The sequence below is a fragment of the Mesoplodon densirostris genome, chromosome 8, assembly GCF_025265405.1.
Source record: "Mesoplodon densirostris isolate mMesDen1 chromosome 8, mMesDen1 primary haplotype, whole genome shotgun sequence".
NCBI lineage: Eukaryota > Metazoa > Chordata > Mammalia > Artiodactyla > Ziphiidae > Mesoplodon > Mesoplodon densirostris.
This window is the reverse complement of record NC_082668.1, coordinates 35,732,851-35,751,621: the sequence shown is the minus strand read 5'-3', so window position 1 is coordinate 35,751,621 and position 18,771 is coordinate 35,732,851. Positions and strand designations below refer to the sequence as shown.

Here is an 18,771-nt window from a genome sequence, read left to right as displayed (position 1 = left end):
TTACAAAGGTTTACAATGATAATAGTACTTACTGTAACTGCAACATCCATTTATGAAATAACCGTTCATACTGTTGATTTAGTTGTTTAAGTTCAGCAGAAAAGGAAGGAGAAACCTTGCTCAATAAGTTATGCAAAGTTTGCTACAAAAAAAAAGAAAGAGGGAGGGAAGAAAATCACTCTCAATCCACATACATCACATCAATCCACACTAAAAATATTTCCTTACAGGCAGAGGTTAGAAGAGGCCATCAGTGGAAATATTACTTTAATCAGGTTTGGTAATGAGTGCCTCTACTGAGAATACACATAATATTTCAATATTTTTTCTTAAAATGTTTTACACATTCTTTAAGTACAAATATGTAAAACAGTAAAGAATTTGCTACGTTTTCTCTAGAACCATTTACATGACTATAAATTCCAAATATCAATATAAGTCTTTAATTTCTAAAAAAATTGTTACCATAAGGAGACGATTAAACCTGCCTCCCAGCTTTGACAACAAATCCAGACACTCTTTTAAAAACCTATGGATTTGAAAAAATGTAAAAGCTTAAGGTAACAATTCAATATTAATTCTCAGAAAACAGTCAAGTTTCTTTATAATTTACCATTATCATTAGTAAAATTCACTGCTCCTCTTTAAAAGCTGTTTCTAACAAATCGTTTATCTTTGGTAAGTACGGCAAAGTTTTTAAAACAATAATGTAAAAATAAACTGAGGAAGATACATTGCTCTGTACCCCAAACTTGGAAATTCATGCTAGTGACTCAAACACAGCTCACTTCTTGAAATGAAAACTCTAGTAAAAAGCTGTATATGCATTTTTACCCTGGCATTACTGTGTTTTCATGATTTTATCCTTTAAGTAAAATATTTCTCTAATACTGAAGACTAAAGCAGCAACCAAGATTCCAGGCACTCTAGTCTATACAGTTTTTATTCATCCATATACTTAAAGAGAAATAGGACAAATTCTAAGTAAAACTGTAAAGTAATACATTTCAAAAATTTCTCTCTCCATCTGATGTTGTTTTTCCTAACGTCTAGAGCCCTGAAAAGCAGATAAAGCACTAGTGTCATTTTCAGTAGTTATTTATACTGTATTATCAGAGCATACCCACACTTAATGTGAACTCTGAAATGTTACGTCACCTCTTCACCTTCATTTCAAACCTTAGTATCTGTGCAGAATTACATTATTAGCCCTGACACTTGCCTCTCCTCCTATCCGTACCCTCTGCCATGTGACTTTGCAATCCCTCCCACTAAACAGGTGGATTCTAGTCCCCGTCCCCTGTTCTGTGACTTTGTTTTCAGCCACGTGATTTACTGTGGCCACTAGAAAGAGGCAGAAGTGACACTGAGACAGTTTGAGCCCAGGCTTTAAGAGGTCTTTTGTTTTTCTACTTCTTCTGTCTCTGACATTGTTATGAAAAGAACATGCGTCTGCTAGCTTTCCAAGGAGGTCCAACAAGGAAGACAGACACGTGGAGCAAATCCTAGATCAGCCAACTCCCAGGTGACCCGCAGACATGAGAAATAAATGCTCACTGACACGTTACTATGACTGTATCTGTCAACTATGTCCACGATTAATGAAAGACCTTCCTTTCTTCACTATCAGTAACAGGTGTTTCTTTCATCCTCCAACAGGTCTGTCTGTCTCTAAGTCCTATGAAGTCCTACTTTGACCCTAGATCCACTTCTCCTTCCCCGATGTTGCTTATATATGAATACATGCACTAAGGAAGAAGCAAGAGGAACTACAATCCTGCAGCCTGTGGAACAAAAACCACATTCACAGAAAGACAGACAAGATGAAAAGCCAGAGGGCTATGCACCAGATGAAGGAACAAGATAACCCCAGAAAAACAACTAAATGAAGAGGAGACAGGCAATCGTCCAGAAAAAGAATTCAGAATAATGATAGTGAAGATGATCCAGGACCTCGGAAAAAGAATGGAGGCAAAGATCGAGAAGATGCAAGAAATGTTTAACAAAGATCTAGAAGAATTAAAGAACAAACAAACAGAGATGAACAATACAATAACTGAAATGAAAAATACACTAGAAGGAATCAATAGCAGAATAACGGAGGCAGAAGAACGGATAAGTGACCTGGAAGACAGAATGGTGGAATTCACTGCTGTGGAACAGAATAAAGAAAAAGAATGAAAAGAAATGAAGATAGCCTAAGAGACCTCTGGGACAACATAAAATGCAACAACATTCGCATTATAGGGGTCCCAGAAGGAGAAGAGAGAGAAGAGAGAAAGGATCCGAGAAAACATCTGAAGAGATTATACTCGAAAACTTCCCTAACATGGGAAAGGAAAGAGCCACCCAAGTCCAGGAAGCACAGAGAGTCCCATACAGGATAAACCCAAGGAGAAACACGCTGAGACACACAGTAATCAAACTGGCAAAAATTAAAGACAAAGAAAAATTATTGAAAGCAGCAAGGGAAAAACGACAAATAACATACAAGGGACATCCCACAAGGTTAACAGCTGATCTCTCAGCAGAAACTCTACAAGCCAGAAGGGAGTGGCATGATATACTTAAAGTGATGAAAGGGAAGAACCTACAACCAACATTACTGTACCCAGCAAGGATCTCATTCAGATTCAACGGAGAAATCAAAAGCTTTACAGACAAGCAAAAGCTAAGAGAATTCAGCACCACCAAACCAGCTCTGCGACAAATGCTAAAGGAACTTCTCTAAGTGGGAAACACAAGAGAAGAAAAGGACCTATAAAAACAAACCCAAAATGGTACTAGGAACATACATATAGATAATTACCTTAAACGTGAATGGATTAAATGCTCCAACCAAAAGACACAGGCTTGCTGAATGGATACAAAACAAGACCCATATATATGCTGTCTGCAAGAAACCCACTTCAGACCTAGGGACACATTCAGACTGAAAGTGAGGGGATGGAAAAAGATATTCCATGCAAATGGAAATCAAAAGAAAGCTGGAGTAGCAATACTCGTATCTGATAAAATAAACTTTAAAATAAAGACTGTTACAAGAGATAAGGATGGACACTACCTAATGATCAAAGGATCAATACAAAAAGAAGATATAAAAATTATAAATGTTTATGCACCCAACACAGGAGAACCTCAATACATAAGGCAAATGCTAACAATCATGAAAGGAGAAATCAACAGTAACACAATAATAGTAGGGGACTTTAACACCCCTCTTAGACCAATGGACAGATCATCCAATCAGAAAATAAATAAGGAAACACAAGCTTTAAATGACACAACAGACCAGGTAAATTTAATTGATATTTATAGAACATTCCACCTAAAAGTAGCAGAATACACTTTCTTCTCAAGTGCACATGGAACATTCTCCAGGATAGATCACATCTTGGGTCACAAATCAAGCCACAGTAAATTTAAGAAAATTGAAATCATAGCAAGCATCTTTTCTGACAACAACATTATGAGAATAGAAATCAATTACGGGGAAAAAAACATAAACACATATACATGGAGGCTAAACAATACATTACTAAATAAGCAAGAGATCACTGAAGAAATCAAAGAGGAAATCAAAAAGCACCTAGAGACAGGGCTTCCCTGGTGGCACAGTGGTTAAGAATCTGCCTGCCTATGCAGGTAACATGGGTTCGAGCCCTGGTCGGGGAAGATCCCACATGCCGCAGAGCAATTAAGCCCGTGAGCCACAACTACTGAAGCCTGCATGCCTGGAGTCCATGCTCTGCAACAAGAGAAGCCACCACAATGAGAAGTCCACGCACCACAACGAAGAGTAGTCCCCACTTGCCACAACTAGACAAAGCCCGCGCGCAGCAACGAAAATCCAATGCAGCCAAAGATAAATAAATAAAATAAGTAAATTTATTTTTTTAAAAAAGTACCTAGAGACAAATGAGAATGAAAACACGAAGACCCAAAACCTATGGGATGCAGCAAAAGCAGTTCTAAGAGGGAAGTTTATAGCTACACAAGCCTACCTCAAGAAACAAGAAAAATCTCAAATAAACAATCTAACCTTACACCTAAAGGAACTAGAGAAAGAAGAACAAACAAAACCCAAAGTTAGCAGAAGGAAAGAAATCATAAGATCAGAGCAGAAATAAATGAAACAGAAACAAAGAAAGCAACAGCAAACATCAATAAAACTAAAAGCTGGTTCTTTGAGAAGATAAACAAAATTGATAAACCATTAGCCAGACTCATCAAGAAAAAGAGGGAGAGGACTCAAATTAGTAAAATTAGAAATGAAAAAGGAGAAGTTACAACAGACACCGCAGAAATACAAAGCATCCTAAGAGACTACTACAATCAACTCTATGCCAATAAAATGGAGAATCTGGAAGAAATGGACAAATTCTTAGAAAGATATAACCTTCCAAGAGTGAACCAGGAAGAAATAGAAAATATGAACAGACCAATCACAAGTAATGAAATAAAAACTGTGATTAAAAATCTTCCAACAAACAAAAGTCCAGAACCAGATGGCTTCACAGGTGAATTCTATCAAACATTTAGAGAAGAGCTAACACCCATCCTTCTCAAACTCTTCCAAAAAATTGCAGAGGAAGGAACACTCCCAAACTCATTCTACCAGGCCACCATCACCCTGATACCAAAACCAGACAAAGATACTACAAAAAAAGAAAATTACAGACCAATATCACTGATGAATATAGATGCAAAAATCCTGAACAAAATACTAGCAAACAGAATCTAACAACACATTAAAAGGATCATACCCCATGATCAAGTGGGATTTATCCCAGGGATGCAAGGATTCTTCAGTATAAGCAAATCAATCGACGTGATACACCACACTAACAAATTGAAGAAAACCATATGATCATCTCAATAGATGGGCATTTAGGTTGATGCAGCAAAAGCTTTTGACAAAATTTGACAAAATTTGAATTTGTTGAATTTAACAAAATTCAACACCCATTTATGATAAAAACTCTCCAGAAAGTGGGCAGAGAGGGAACCTACCTCAACATAATAAATGCCATATATGACAAACCCACAGCAAACATCATTCTCAATGGTGGAAAACTGAAAGCATTTCCTCTAAGATCAGGAACAAGACAAGGATGTCCACTCTCGCCCTTATCATTCAACACAGTTTTGGAAGTCTGAGCCATGGCAATCAGAGAAGAAAAAAGAAAAGGAATATAAATTGGAAAAGAAGTAAAACTGTCACTGTTTGCAGATGACATGATACTATACACAGAGAATCCTAAAGATGCCACCAGAAAACTACTAGAGCTGATCAATGAATTTGGTAAAGTTGCAGGAAACTAAATTAATGCACAGAAATCTCTTGCATTCCTATACACTAATGATGAAAAATCTGAAAGAGAAACTAAGGAAACACTCCCATTTACCATTGCAACAAAAAGAATAAATACCTAGAAATAAACCTACCTAGGGAGACAAGAGACCTGTATGCAGAAAACTATAAGACACTGTTGAAAGAAATTAAAGATGATACCAACAGGTGGAGAGATATACCATGTTCTTGGATTGGAAGAATCAATACTGTGAAAATGACTATACTACCCAAAGCAATCTACAGATTCAATGCAATCCCTATCAAATTACCAGTGGCATTTTTTACAGAACTAGAGCAAAAAATCTTAAAATTTGTATGGAGACACAAAAGACCCTGAATAGCCAAAGCAGTCTTGAGGGAAAAAAAACGGAGCTGGAGGAATCAGACTCCCTGACTTCAGACTATACTACAAAGCTACAGTCATCAAGACAATATGGTACTGGCACAAAAACAGAAATATAGATCAATGGAACAGGATAGAAAGCCCAGAGATAAACCAACGCACCTATGGTTAACTCATCTATGACAAAGGAGGCAAGGATATACAGTGGAGAAAAGACAGCCTCTTCAAAATGGATTAAAGACCTAAATGTAAGACCGGACACTCTAAAACTCTTAGACAAGGGCTTCCCTGGTGGCGCAGTGGTTGAGAGTCCACCTGCCGATGCAGGGGACATGGGTTCATGCCCCGGTCCAGGAAGATTCCATATGCCACAGAGCGGCTAGGCCCGTGAGCCATGGCCGCTGAGCCTGCGCATCCAGAGCCTGTGCTCCACAACGGGAGAGGCCACAACAGTGAGAGGCCCACGTACCGCAAAAAAAAAAAAAAAAACTAAAAGTAAAATTACCATATGACCCAGCAATCTGACTACTGGGCATATACCCAGAGAAAACCATAATTCAAAAAGACACATGCACCCCAGTATTCACTGCAGCACTATTCACAATAGACAGGTCATGGAAGCAACCTAAATGCCCATCAACAGACAAATGGATAAAGAAGATGTGGTACATATATACAATGGAATATTACTCAGCCATAAAAAGGAACCAAATTGGGTCATTTGTAGAGACGTGGATGAATCTAGAGACTGTCATACAGAGTAAAGTAAGTCAGAAAGAGAAAAATAAATATCATATATTAACACATATATGTAGAACCTAGAAAAATGGTACCGATGAACTGGTTTGCAGTGCAGAAATAGAGACACAGATGTAGAGAACAAACATATGGACACCAAGGGGGAAAGTGGTGGCAGGTGGGTGTGGGTGTGGTGGGATGAACTGGGAGATTGGGATTGACATGTATACACTGATGTGTGTAAAACTGATGACTTAGTAAGAACCTGATGTATAAAAAAAAAAAAATACATGCACTACGCAGATGTTAGTGCCATCTCTTCCTTGAACAGCTTGGTTTCTTGACACATTTTCAGCTAGTCTCTGATCTGAGTTGCAATACCTATGAGACAGGTGGAAACAAACAAACAAAACAGAAAAAACCAAAAACCCCCAACCACACAGCACCACGTCATCCAAGCCATATAGGTTTATCCTATGATAAACCTCTCTTCTCTCTTTTCTATAGCTTGGAAACTCTGTCAAAAGCCCTGTATACCTTAGGAAATTGCACTGAATTCCTATTTTAGAAAATAATAAAATCTTGATTCTGAGTCAATAACAATCTCTTCTTGACTTAAATTATCAAGCCCATTTCCTTTTTTTTTTTTTTTGGCTGCGTGGTTTGTGGGATCTTAGTTCCCTGACCAGGGATTGAACCCATGCCCCCTGCAGTGGAAGCACGGAGTCCTAGCCAAGGATTGCCAGGGAAGTCCCTCAAGCCCACTTGCTAATGAAAGATTTTCTTATTCAGATGGTTCTTTGTCCTCTCTTAGTGAGGTATCTGTCAAAGCCCTGAGTCTAACTGTATGCTATTTTTTTTATAAAACGAGACACTGGAACCAGAGTATATAGCAACCTTGTTACCTTACTGCAATGGGCAGGCTTTCCATAATAGCAAGAAGCAGAATATCCTCTGCTTTTTGCAAGGTTTTCAACTGAGAGTCAGGTCAGTCTTCGATTTATGACCAGTGTGAGGTTCAATGAATATGTGGGTTAAATTGGTAACAGAGATTAATGGTATATGGATATCAAAGAAACTATGACCGTGCACAGGGAACTATATTCAAAATCCTGTGATACATATATACAATGGAATATTACTCAGCCATAAAAAGGAACGAAACTGAGTTATTTGTCGTGAGGTGGATGGACCTAGAGACTGTCATACAGAATGAAGTAAGTCAGAAAGAGAAAAACAAATACCGTATGCTAACACATATATATGGAATCTAAAAAAAAAAGAAAAGAAAAAAAAGAAAATGGTCAGAAGAACCTAGGGGCAAGACAGGAATAAAGATGCAGACCTACTAGAGAATGGACTTGAGGATACAGGGAGGGGGAGGGGTAAGCTGGGACAAAGTGAGAGAGCGGCATGGACATACATACACTACCAAATGTAAAATAGATAGCTAGTGGGAAGCAGCCGCATAGCACAGGGAGATCAGCTCGGTGCTTTGTGACCACCTAGAGGGGTGGGATAGGGAGGGTGGGAGGGAGGGAGATGCAAGAGGGAAGAGATATGGGGACATATGTATATGTATAACTGATTCACTTTGTTATAAAGCAGAAATTGACACACCATTGTAAAGCAATTATACTCTAATAAAGATGTTAAAAAAAGAAAATCCTGTGATAAACCATAATGGAAAAGAATATGAAAAATATATATATACAGGTATAACTGAATCACTTTGCTGTACAGTAGAAATTAATACAACATTGTAAATAAACTATACTTCAATAAATTAAAAAAAGAAACTATGACCCTGATGATTATTGTAGATCCTGAAGAAACGATAAGAGAAAAATATGTAATTATATATGTATAATTAGAGTCTGTCAAACAATTCTAATCCAGTGAACCAGTTACCATTTACATAATAAAATATGCAATAGTGATGTCACACTAATTTGTGTTTCATTTGATCAGGATAGTATTCTGCTATGTACACTTATTCTTCAGATTTGCTGCTTATGTACTATATTTTTCAGCTCACAATAAGAACAATTTACAAGTAACACTCCTTGCAACATACCTGATCCAGTTTAGCCCTCTTTAGTTTCTGCAGTGTTCTATCAGAGGTTAAAACTTTTGAACTGCTGTGGGCTTCAAAATATTCTTCTACTAAGTCACTCTGAAAGTGGACAAAGAAAAGTGAGTTCTTAGTTTCAGATATTTGTTTTATATGAGGACTAGACAGTAAAATTAGCATAAACAGGATATGTGAAATTCTTTACTTGGCAGTCAGTATTTTCTTTTTGAAGCAACAACACAGACTAAGGACCAAGCAAATTTAATTCCAGTAATAAAACTGAGTAACTCTTAGGATCATAAAAGTTGAAGAAAATGACTAGATTGAAGTAGTTGGCCCAAAAACGATTCCTAAATTCCAACATATAATTCCCATTTAGACTGGAAAAAAAAAAGGGGGTTTTACACGTCAGGACCTTTGTTTTGCCTCACACACTCCTAGCAAATCCTTTAATTAGTACAGTTGAAGGACTGTGGAAATGAGAAAGACATCAACAGCAAGGTAAAAAAAGACTTGCCTACTATTCCAATAAAATGACTCACCACGTGGTCTACTGATTTGGGGTAGGACTGAGCTCCGTGGTGGTAAGGAAGGAATGGAAAGTCATTCAAGCAGGAGGTTTCCTAGTCTGCTCTGAGTCTTTACAGAGCACGCTGGGATAATTACCCTTTTCTCAGGCCATAATATGTGCAGTGTTCTCCAAACAACGCAACATAGGTCCATAGTCACATCATTTATTACTTACACTGACTTTACATCAGCAATGTTACAAAAATGAAACAATATAAAAAGGTATATACTGAGAAGTCTGGCCTCCAATTATCCAATTAATATTTATTTAAAAGCTCTTTTTAATTCAACTGAATTGTCACCTTTAGCATATACTATGGTACTGATACATGAATATGGATACAGAGAGGCCAGGATACGAAGTGCAGAAATAGACACAAATATATGTGGGAATTTATGTGAAAGGCTGAGAAAATGTAGAAAAGTGAAGAAGAAAATTATGTTCTCTCCCATTTGGATCTCTTAGGTAGCTTATCTTTGAGATATTACTGATTTTTCTTTAAAGTCTCTCTCTTCACTTACTGTTTTATCTCTTTTCATTTTCTTAGAAGGCGTTTCTTTGCAAACAGGAGCCGAAACTACTCTATTCTGAGCTTGAATCTGTTCGCTCAATATGACTTCATTAGTGTCCTCTTCATGTTCCTGTGCAACCCCTTCGTCGTCCTCCGAGTTGGAAGCAGAATATTCACTTTCACTGTCAGAATGAAACTTTGGAACTGTGTGGGGAGGAAGCAATTGGGAAAATTGGACAGTTTGACAAGAGAGGCATTGTGGGGTATTAGGAAGAGTGTGGGCTTTGAAGTAAGAGATTGTGACTTCTGGTTTTGTCATTACTTGCTGATGATTTCACCAGAGCTAGTTATGTAAGTTTTCTGAGCACCAGTTTCCTCACTTATCAAATGAGGCTACCAGTGCCTAATTTAATAAAGCATTGTGAAGATTAGATTGAAATGCATGTAAAGCAACTAACAATGCCTAACACATAGGAAATGTGGCAGAAATTGTCAGTCGTACCTAATACCATTCTCTTTCCTTCTTCCTTGCTAATAGAATTCATTGTAAAATGTGGCAATGTGCTCCACCCTAAGGGAAAAATAATCACAGTAATTTAATTCTCTTTTCCTTCGCCAGATACGTGCTCTCTCAGCCTCCTTTGCAACTAGAGTTGGCTATGTAAACCTTTAACCAATGAAACTTGAGGGGAAATTTGCTGGAAGCTTCTGGGAAAGATTTTCCTCACTTATGGAAGGAAAGCCCCTTACTTATACCCATAGCTTAAAGCTATGGAAGCCATTTTGCAATATAAAATATCAAAACTAAAGAAAAATGCCAGCGGCAAAGCGAAAAGACAGGAAGAACCTGTACCCTTCATGACACTGTTAAGTCACTACATCAACCGTGAACTGTGTATCCCTAGACTTCTTATGATGTGAGATACTTCAGTGTCCATGGCTTAAGCCACTGTTATAGAATTTTCCATTGCTGCCTACTGAAAATGCCATCCTAACTGAGAGAGCACTCAATAAATGACAGCTACTACTTTAAGTACTACTAATACAGACGCACAATCCGTCCCAGAGTAGATGTAAGAATTATAGTTTTAAACAAACCGTAGCCACCCCCACCACTCTCCAGAAATAATAAAGCTAGTTTTATAATCATAAAGGATAAAACTTACACTCAACAAAATAAGTATAAAACTATCATAAAAGGTTAACTTCCAAAATATGAATGAAATAATTTTAAGCAAATCACTCTTTATTTTGAAGAGCGTATTTCAGGATATCCAGAGTTAGCAAATAACAAATATAGATACTGAAAAAGAAAAAAAAAAGGCTTGATTTTGTGGGCATACATAGCTTAGCAGATTCAGATTTGCACTGATTGCTGCCCATGGTAGATGCAAGGGTTAGAAGTGGTAGGAGGTACCAGACAATGTCTTTACCCTATTTACATGAATACATCACACATGTTGATGTATTTGTTTGGTGGTGATTGAGAAGGAGAAGGAAGTTCACCTTCTCTCTAAAAAGGATTCTTCTGTGGGGTAAGGAGGAAACTTAAGATGTGGGATGTATTTGACATAAAATAATAATAATCAATTGCATATATCATCTTTTATTGCTTCAGATATCCAATAATTTAGTGTTATAATTTTTATGTTGATTAAAAATGTATTATTAACTCTATACCTTGAAAAAAGAAGGGCTACAGGGCATAGATTTAACAATGTTAGCTAATATCATTATCAAGGGGTCAACCCCAAGAAAGGAGTTGACATCTTTCAGAAATATAAAGGTCAAAAAGTCATTTGCCCCAGAATTAAATATTTAAACCCCAAACCAGAGAGCTCCCTGGCAGTCCAGTGTTTAGGACTCAGCGCTTTCGCTGCCGTGGCCCGGGTTCAACCCTGGGCTGGGGAACTAAGATCCCGTGAGCCATGTGGTGTGGCCAAAAAAACCCCCCAAAACATAAAAAAAACCCAAAACCATTTTTAATTTCCCCAAAGGTGGGAACCATGTCTGTTTACTTGGCTTTGTATAGTATTCAGTACAACTGTAAGTAAATATTTTAAATTGTTTCAATATATTGATAAAACTTCTAAATAAATCAATAGAACTATTTCTAAAACTGTCTCAGACAAATAAACTAAAAGGCATGTTATTTTATTGAAGAATTTTAACTAACCTCAATATCCACTGACTATAATGTTAAAGACATAGTGCTAAGTGTTATGAGTTAAAATATAAGATATAGTCCTTGCCCTTAAGGAATCTACAGCTTAATTGAAGACATGAACATATCCTCTCTTTCATGAAAAGAAATAGCAATAAGTAGTTATAATAATAAAAGGTAATAATAGCCAACACCTGTTAAGCACATACCAAGGTCAAGCACTACGCTAAGCACTTTGACATCCTTTATTTCAATTAATCTCAAAATAACTCTGAGGCTGGTACCATTATTATCCCTATTTCGCAAATGAAAAAAATTGAGGCATAGAGAGGTCCCTGTAAGTGGCAGCCCAAAGATAAAAAGTAAGCATTCTAAGACTAGAACCTGTATATTTAACGATTATTGCCTCGTTTAGATGCTTCTTTTTATAAAAACTCAGTGTAAAAAGAAATACACACCTATTAGTCTTTTCCTTAGCCCACGAGGAGGTGCTGTTGACAGAAATTCACTTTTATCATTGTTCTGTTTAAAAATAAAAAAGCAATATAGTTTAAATAGTCAAATAATAATGATGACATGACTGTCATACAGAGTGAAGTAAGTCAGAAAGAGAAAGACAAATACCGTATGCTAACACATATATATGGAATCGAAGAAAAAAAAATGTCATGAAGAACCCAGGGGTAAGACAGGAATAAAGACACAGACCTACTAGAGAATGGACTTGAGGATATGGGGAGGGGGAAGGGTAAGCTGTGACAAAGTGAGAGAGTGGCATGGACATATATATACACTACCAAATGTAAAATAGGTAGCTAGTGGGAAGAAGCCGCATAGCACAGGGAGATCAGCTCGGTGCTCTGTGACCACCTAGAGGGGTGGGATAGGGAGGGTGGGAGGGAGGGAGACTCGAGGGGGAAGGGATATGGGAACATATGTGTGTGTGTGACTGATTCACTTTGTTATGAAGCAGAAACTAGCACACCATTGTAAAGCAATTACACTCCAATAAAGATGTAAAAAAAAATAATAATGATGACATGAAAATTAATGATGTCTCTGAGTGAAAGAAAGGCTAGAAAAGAAGAAAAATATTTTGTTTTCAATAGAAAATTAGAACCAGATGAGCTCTTTCCTAGACCTGGAAGACAACAATATATGAATTTGTTGCGGGGGGAGAGTATGACAACAAAAACGATACAACGAATTCCGAAGGATTCCTAGGGTGGTTCTAGAAGTTGTAGTCCAGACACCTGCAAAGGATGCACTTCTATTATTATGTAAAGAAAAAGCTTATCAGCCTTTGAATTATTCTTCACCCATCAGATTAGCAGGATATTTTTTCTAAAAAAAGGTAATAGTGTCCAGAGATGATGAGTAAGCAAGGATATGGGACTCCTATACTTACTGCAGTGGGCCTTTGCATGTACGAGAAATTTACTGGTGTTAAAGTAGTCTGTGAGAAGGAGAGAAAAAAGATCTCTACTTTTTACTTCTGTATTTTTAATTTTTTAAACATTTTACAGAAGTATAACGCACGTTTTTCTTTTCCTTACAGAATACTTTAACACCATTCAATTTCTAGCACAATAAAATGCCTACTGGTATATACATAACTTAACAGTACTGATAAAAAGATAAAGTACCCTGTGTTTTTTTGGCAACATGAAAATATGACAAAAAATTTAAGTCTGTTATCTTGTGATAAGTTGTTGGTGCTAGTTACAAGTATTATAACTAAATTTTTATTTGGGATATTAAGAATACTATTATAATAGGTGACCTGATCACCTATTGGGTTTATAAAGTATATCACAGTATATTTCAAACTTCTTTGGTCCAGATCCTTACAATTTTTTTTAACGTTTTGCCACCTTGATCCAGTACACATGTGCATATATAACTTGACCAAATTATAATTAAATAATACTTATAAAATAGAAATTTTCTAACTTATTCTATTTCATTTTTTTAAACTGTAGATCATGCCCTACTAAACTGATTTCAAGAGTGAGAGTTGAGACAACCTATATCCATATAGCTTAATTATCAGGTCTGAGAATATTTGTGTCAAAATAACCATTTCAGAAAATTCTTGCTCAAAAAGATAAGGCTATAAACTATTAAATAACTTCACTGTTTGCTACAGAAATTTCTGCAAACTAATTTATCTTGACAGTTTGCTCATTTGGGCAACCTATTTTCCCATGAGGACAACAGACTACTTACCAGGGCAAACAGCTAGCTTATCAAACATTGGTCTACTTATCAAAACTCAATTCAAGACCCTCTCCTCACTGTGTCCACTACTCCTAAAATACTATGCCATGAATTCTGTCTAATACAGATCAGTTCCCCATCTTGATAGATGTGCCTTAAACCCCTCGAGTCCAGATCCCCAAGCCCTATACATATTCTCTCCTGAACTCCCCCTTCTAAGACAGTGCACTAAGACTCACAGACTGATGTTCTCTTTTATTGTGGTATGTAAATATAATACCACTGATTAACAGGTTTTCTGATGGTCTCTTAGGGAATCAACAAGATCCACTAATGTGTTGTGATCCACAACTTGAAAAAGAATGCCAGAAGACCCAACACAGCCAAAAGTAAACAAATTAAATTAAAAACAAACAAACAAACAAACAAAACACCCAGGGATAGTTCTGACACAGAAAAGGCACAACAGGTGGGTCCAGAAGACCTAGCTTCATTTTCCAGCTTTTCTCCTTCCTAGTTTGGTGAACTCAGACAAGTCACTTCACCTCTCTGAGCCTCAGATTCTTTATCTGTAAGTTAGGTATTTAATTGGCAAGTACCTATAAATGATAAAAGTATTATCTAAATTAAGAGATGAAATGGATATTTTTCATCATGTCTTAACTTTGTAACACTAAGGGTTTTCCTTGTTTTTACTCAATTGCTTACCTTCAACTGAACTTCGTCTGAAGCAGAATGCCCTAAAGAATGAAACAAAAAGCCATTACTTACTACAAATACTTCATTTTCCATAATAGCCTAGTTTCATTAAAAGCAAAGGTGCAGGTTCTACCCAGAAGCCACTACATATTATTGAATTCTCAATTATTTGCATCTCCACTAGAGGCTGAACTGTCACTATTAATTTTATGATTTCTCCTATTAATGACATTTCTGTAGCACTCATGTAACAAGAAAAAATGGAGTCCTTTTCATTGTTCAATATTTTAAAAGTACACTATTTAATCTAGTTAGAATGGGTCATTCAAAAACAACTGCTCCACAATTCTCCAAACTATAAGACTTCCAGGGCTTCCCTGGTGGCGCAGTGGTTGAGAGTCCGCCTGCCGATGCAGGGGACATAGGTTCGTGCTCCGGTCCGGGAAGATCCCACATGCCGCGGAGCGGCTGGGCCCGTGAGCTGTGGCTGCCGAGCCTGCGCATCCAGAGCCTGTGCTCCGCAACGGGAGAGGCCACAACAGTGAGAGGCCTGCGTACCGCAAAAAAAAAAAAAAGACTTCCAAATCCCCAAAACCTTATTTCAAATAGTATTTGCCAAAGCAAATCTTCCACGAACATTTGGCTAACTCAAGCAAATGACAACAGGATTTAAGACTGTTTCTAGTTGGCCCTGTCAATCTGTACAACTTCACCCCACACAGATCTTTTCCCCTTTTATTGATAGCTAAATACGGGTATACTAAAGCACACAGGTTGGGGTATATTGGGGTATTAACTGCATTTACTGAATGAATTTCCAGAACAGAAAAGAAGAAAATATATAAAACTGCACTTAGACAAAGAAAAGTAACATACTATAACTTTGAAGCAACTATGAAAACTCTCTTTAAAGAAGTGAAGTAAAATCTTACCCTTGCTACATTGAGGAATGTCTATGGTAATTTCAGGATCACTCTTCAAATTGGATGAAACACTTTTTCCTGGTGTATTTGCTAGTTCTGAAGCTGTAAACAGACAAAAGAAATATATAAAAAAAAACTTTTAATGGACAACAGTAGATTAAGAGGGGAAATAGCCTTATTTCACTTACATAAATTAAAAAAAAAGAAACCTGCTGTTACTAATATCAGAAAGATAAATAAACCTAGCCATATTAAAAGTACTACTGCTTTCACCTTTACTCGCTGTCTTCCAAGTCTTCCTTCAGTTATCCACAAGTCTCGCAAAAAAATACAAATAAAGAGCTAACTTTGACCTTGCTGGTTTCTCCAATTATCACACACTCTCCCTCTCTTCTCCACTGACAGGTTTATACTCCTTCCATTTCTTTACCATATATATTTGAGGCACATCTTTGCTAACACTTAAGAAAGAATGGCCAGAAAGTGGGATCTAAAATCAACTGAAAACTGTGTATATTTAAAATTATACTTTTAAAGCTCTTAAGTCTCCCATAAAATGTGGTTTATTACTCTTAAGTCTCCCATAAAATGTGGTTTATTACTTGTGTCTAAAACTCTAACACATATTAATAATGTATAAAATATGATATAGCACTGAACAGATGACATTTCTTTTTTTATTAATATTTATTTATTCATTTATTTGGCTGTGCCGGGTCTTAGTTGTGGCATGAGGGATCTTTAGCTGCGGCATGCGAACTCTTAGTTGCGGCATGCACATGGGATCTAGTTCCCTGACCAGGAATTGAACCCAGGCCCCCTGCATTGGGAGCGTGGAGTCTTAGCCACTGGACAGGGAAGTCCCAGATGGCACTTCTTCAACTGAGCATCAGATGAAATAGTTGGCTTCTGAATAGAAGGGGCCAGGACTTCCCTGGTGGCGCAGTGGTTAAGAATCTGCCTGCCAATGCAGGGGACATGGGTTTGAGCCCTGGTACGGGAAGATCCCACATGCCACGGAGCAACTAAGCCCATGTACCACAACTGCTGAGCCTGTGCCCTAGAGCCCGTGAGCCACAACTACTGAGCCTGCATGCCATAACTACTGAGGCTGCATGCCATAACTACTGAAGCCCACGCACCTAGAGCCCATGCTCCTCAAGAGAAGCTCTGAAATGAGAAGTCCGCGAACTGCAACAAAGAGTAGCCCCCGGTCGCCGCAACTAGAGAAAGCCTGTGCGCAGCAACACAGACGCAACACAGCCAAAAATAAATAAATAAATAAATAAATAAATAAATAAATATTTTTAAAAGGGGCCCATTTAAAATGAAAAATACAATGTTTATCTTTAAAGATGCTCACGTTCTCACACTGTGATAGGCATATGGGAATTGAGTCTAACTGAAGGAATAGATTTACATTTCATACACTAAGAACATTGTTCACTGAGAACACTATTTAAATTCTCTTCCATCTTTTTTTTTAAAAGAGAAAGTATAGTTGAATTTGTGTAAATTAAGCCACTTCACTGACTCAAACTCTTTTTAACCTATGTCACACAGCTTTATCCAATCTTGGAACTGACCCAAGATATTCATGACAGTCCCTACAAATGCACTGGCTTCTTCTTTTTTCTTAACCTCCTTGATCCTCTGTATCATTCATTACAGTTTTTTATACTTTCTTTGAAATTATTCCTCCATCTGGGTTCCATGATTAGCCTGGTCCCTGGCTACTGTTGGTAGTTATTCCATCTCTACTTCACTGCCCTCATCCTCCTAAGCATTCTAACCTGCAAGTACCTAAAGCTCAGGCGTTGGCCTTCTCTTTACACCAGAAAAATATGCCATGTTTGGATTAAAGGCTGTTGATCCACAGGATAGGAAAAAAACCTTCACATCAACAAAAAGCCACAAAAGTACAAAGTAACTTAGCTGAGATCATTTTGGTTTTATATTGAAACATAAAAATTCTCTGCTTTTAAATAACTTTAAACTACAAAAGGAGAAAGGAAGAAAAAGGAAGAATTGAAGAGGAAAGGAAACAAGAGACAGTCATCCATGTATGGATATTAATTTCAATAATAAAAAATTGGGGCAAATATTTTATTTAATTTTCTAATTCACTTGTATTATATTTCACACAACAACTGGTCTGCAACATATTAGAAATTTTAAAATAAAACTCCTCTTTGCCTAATAATAACTTCGCATCAGGTTATTATCTGCTCCTATCTATCCAATCTAGTTTCAATTTCCTTAAATTCATCTTTCTCCAAGCTGGTCAAACTCCTTACTGTCCTTGTCCTTTCCATGTGGTAATTCTACCTTTGCTTTTTCTTTGCATTTACTTACTCATCCTGGACGTGTTCTCTGTGTTTTACAAAGCCTTCCAATCTACCTCTTGCTCTATTTCTAGCCCTATATCTTGGTTAGTCCAATTATATTTAATCATCTTTTATACTCAGAGTAATATATGATTTTCTGACAGATCATACCTTATTTTAAAAAATTAAGGCATTCTATTTTATTGATATATTTAGATGTAAACACAATTAGCAAAAATACTTAATAAGTCAAAGAGTGACATAACTAAACACAGGTCCTAACTAAACACAGATTTTGGAAAGTATGATCAGTCTTAAACTATCCAGAAAACTATCTTTTCATGACTATATTTCTTTCAGATGTGATGACAGAAATGCCCATCATAACAATACTTAAGTTCCTCACAGCACATATAGATATGAGACATGTATCATTGCAGTTATGTGCATGTTGACTATCCACTCAGGGAACTTCTACTTGATTACTCCAGTGAGGTTCCATTTTTCTTTTCACTATTAGTTCTCTTTCTCCAATGCTTCATTGTCATTAGGGTTTCACTTTGGCCTTGGTGTCTATCTGATCTTTCCTCTAGTAATTATATTAGCATTTTCCTCTGGTGTCCCAGAGATCCTACACAGAATTCAGTCATTTTTACAGATCAAAATTTTTTAATTTCTTTTTTTAAATTAATTTATTTTTTACTGAAGTATAGTTGATTTAAAGCATTGTGTTAGTTCCAGGTGTACAGCAAAGTGATTCCGTTTTTTTCAGATTCTTTTCCCATATAGGTTATTACAAAATATCAAGTATAGTTCCCTGTGCTATACAGTAAGTAGGTCCTTGC

General features: G+C 36.9%; 1 protein-coding gene across 3 annotated transcripts in view; it reads right to left on the bottom strand.

Annotated features, from left to right (window-relative positions):
• The window catches only part of ORC2 (origin recognition complex subunit 2), a 50,442-nt gene that overhangs the window by 14,420 nt on the left and 17,251 nt on the right, over window positions 1-18,771 (bottom strand). For all 3 annotated transcript variants that reach the window (XM_060106907.1, XM_060106909.1, XM_060106908.1), the window contains 6 exons: window positions 15,609-15,701; window positions 14,686-14,717; window positions 12,216-12,279; window positions 9,604-9,797; window positions 8,515-8,613; window positions 33-142 (listed from right to left, as the gene is read on the bottom strand). In XM_060106907.1, coding sequence (XP_059962890.1) covers window positions 33-142; window positions 8,515-8,613; window positions 9,604-9,797; window positions 12,216-12,279; window positions 14,686-14,717; window positions 15,609-15,701 — 592 coding nt within the window. The remainder of the gene's footprint in view (window positions 1-32; window positions 143-8,514; window positions 8,614-9,603; window positions 9,798-12,215; window positions 12,280-14,685; window positions 14,718-15,608; window positions 15,702-18,771) is intronic.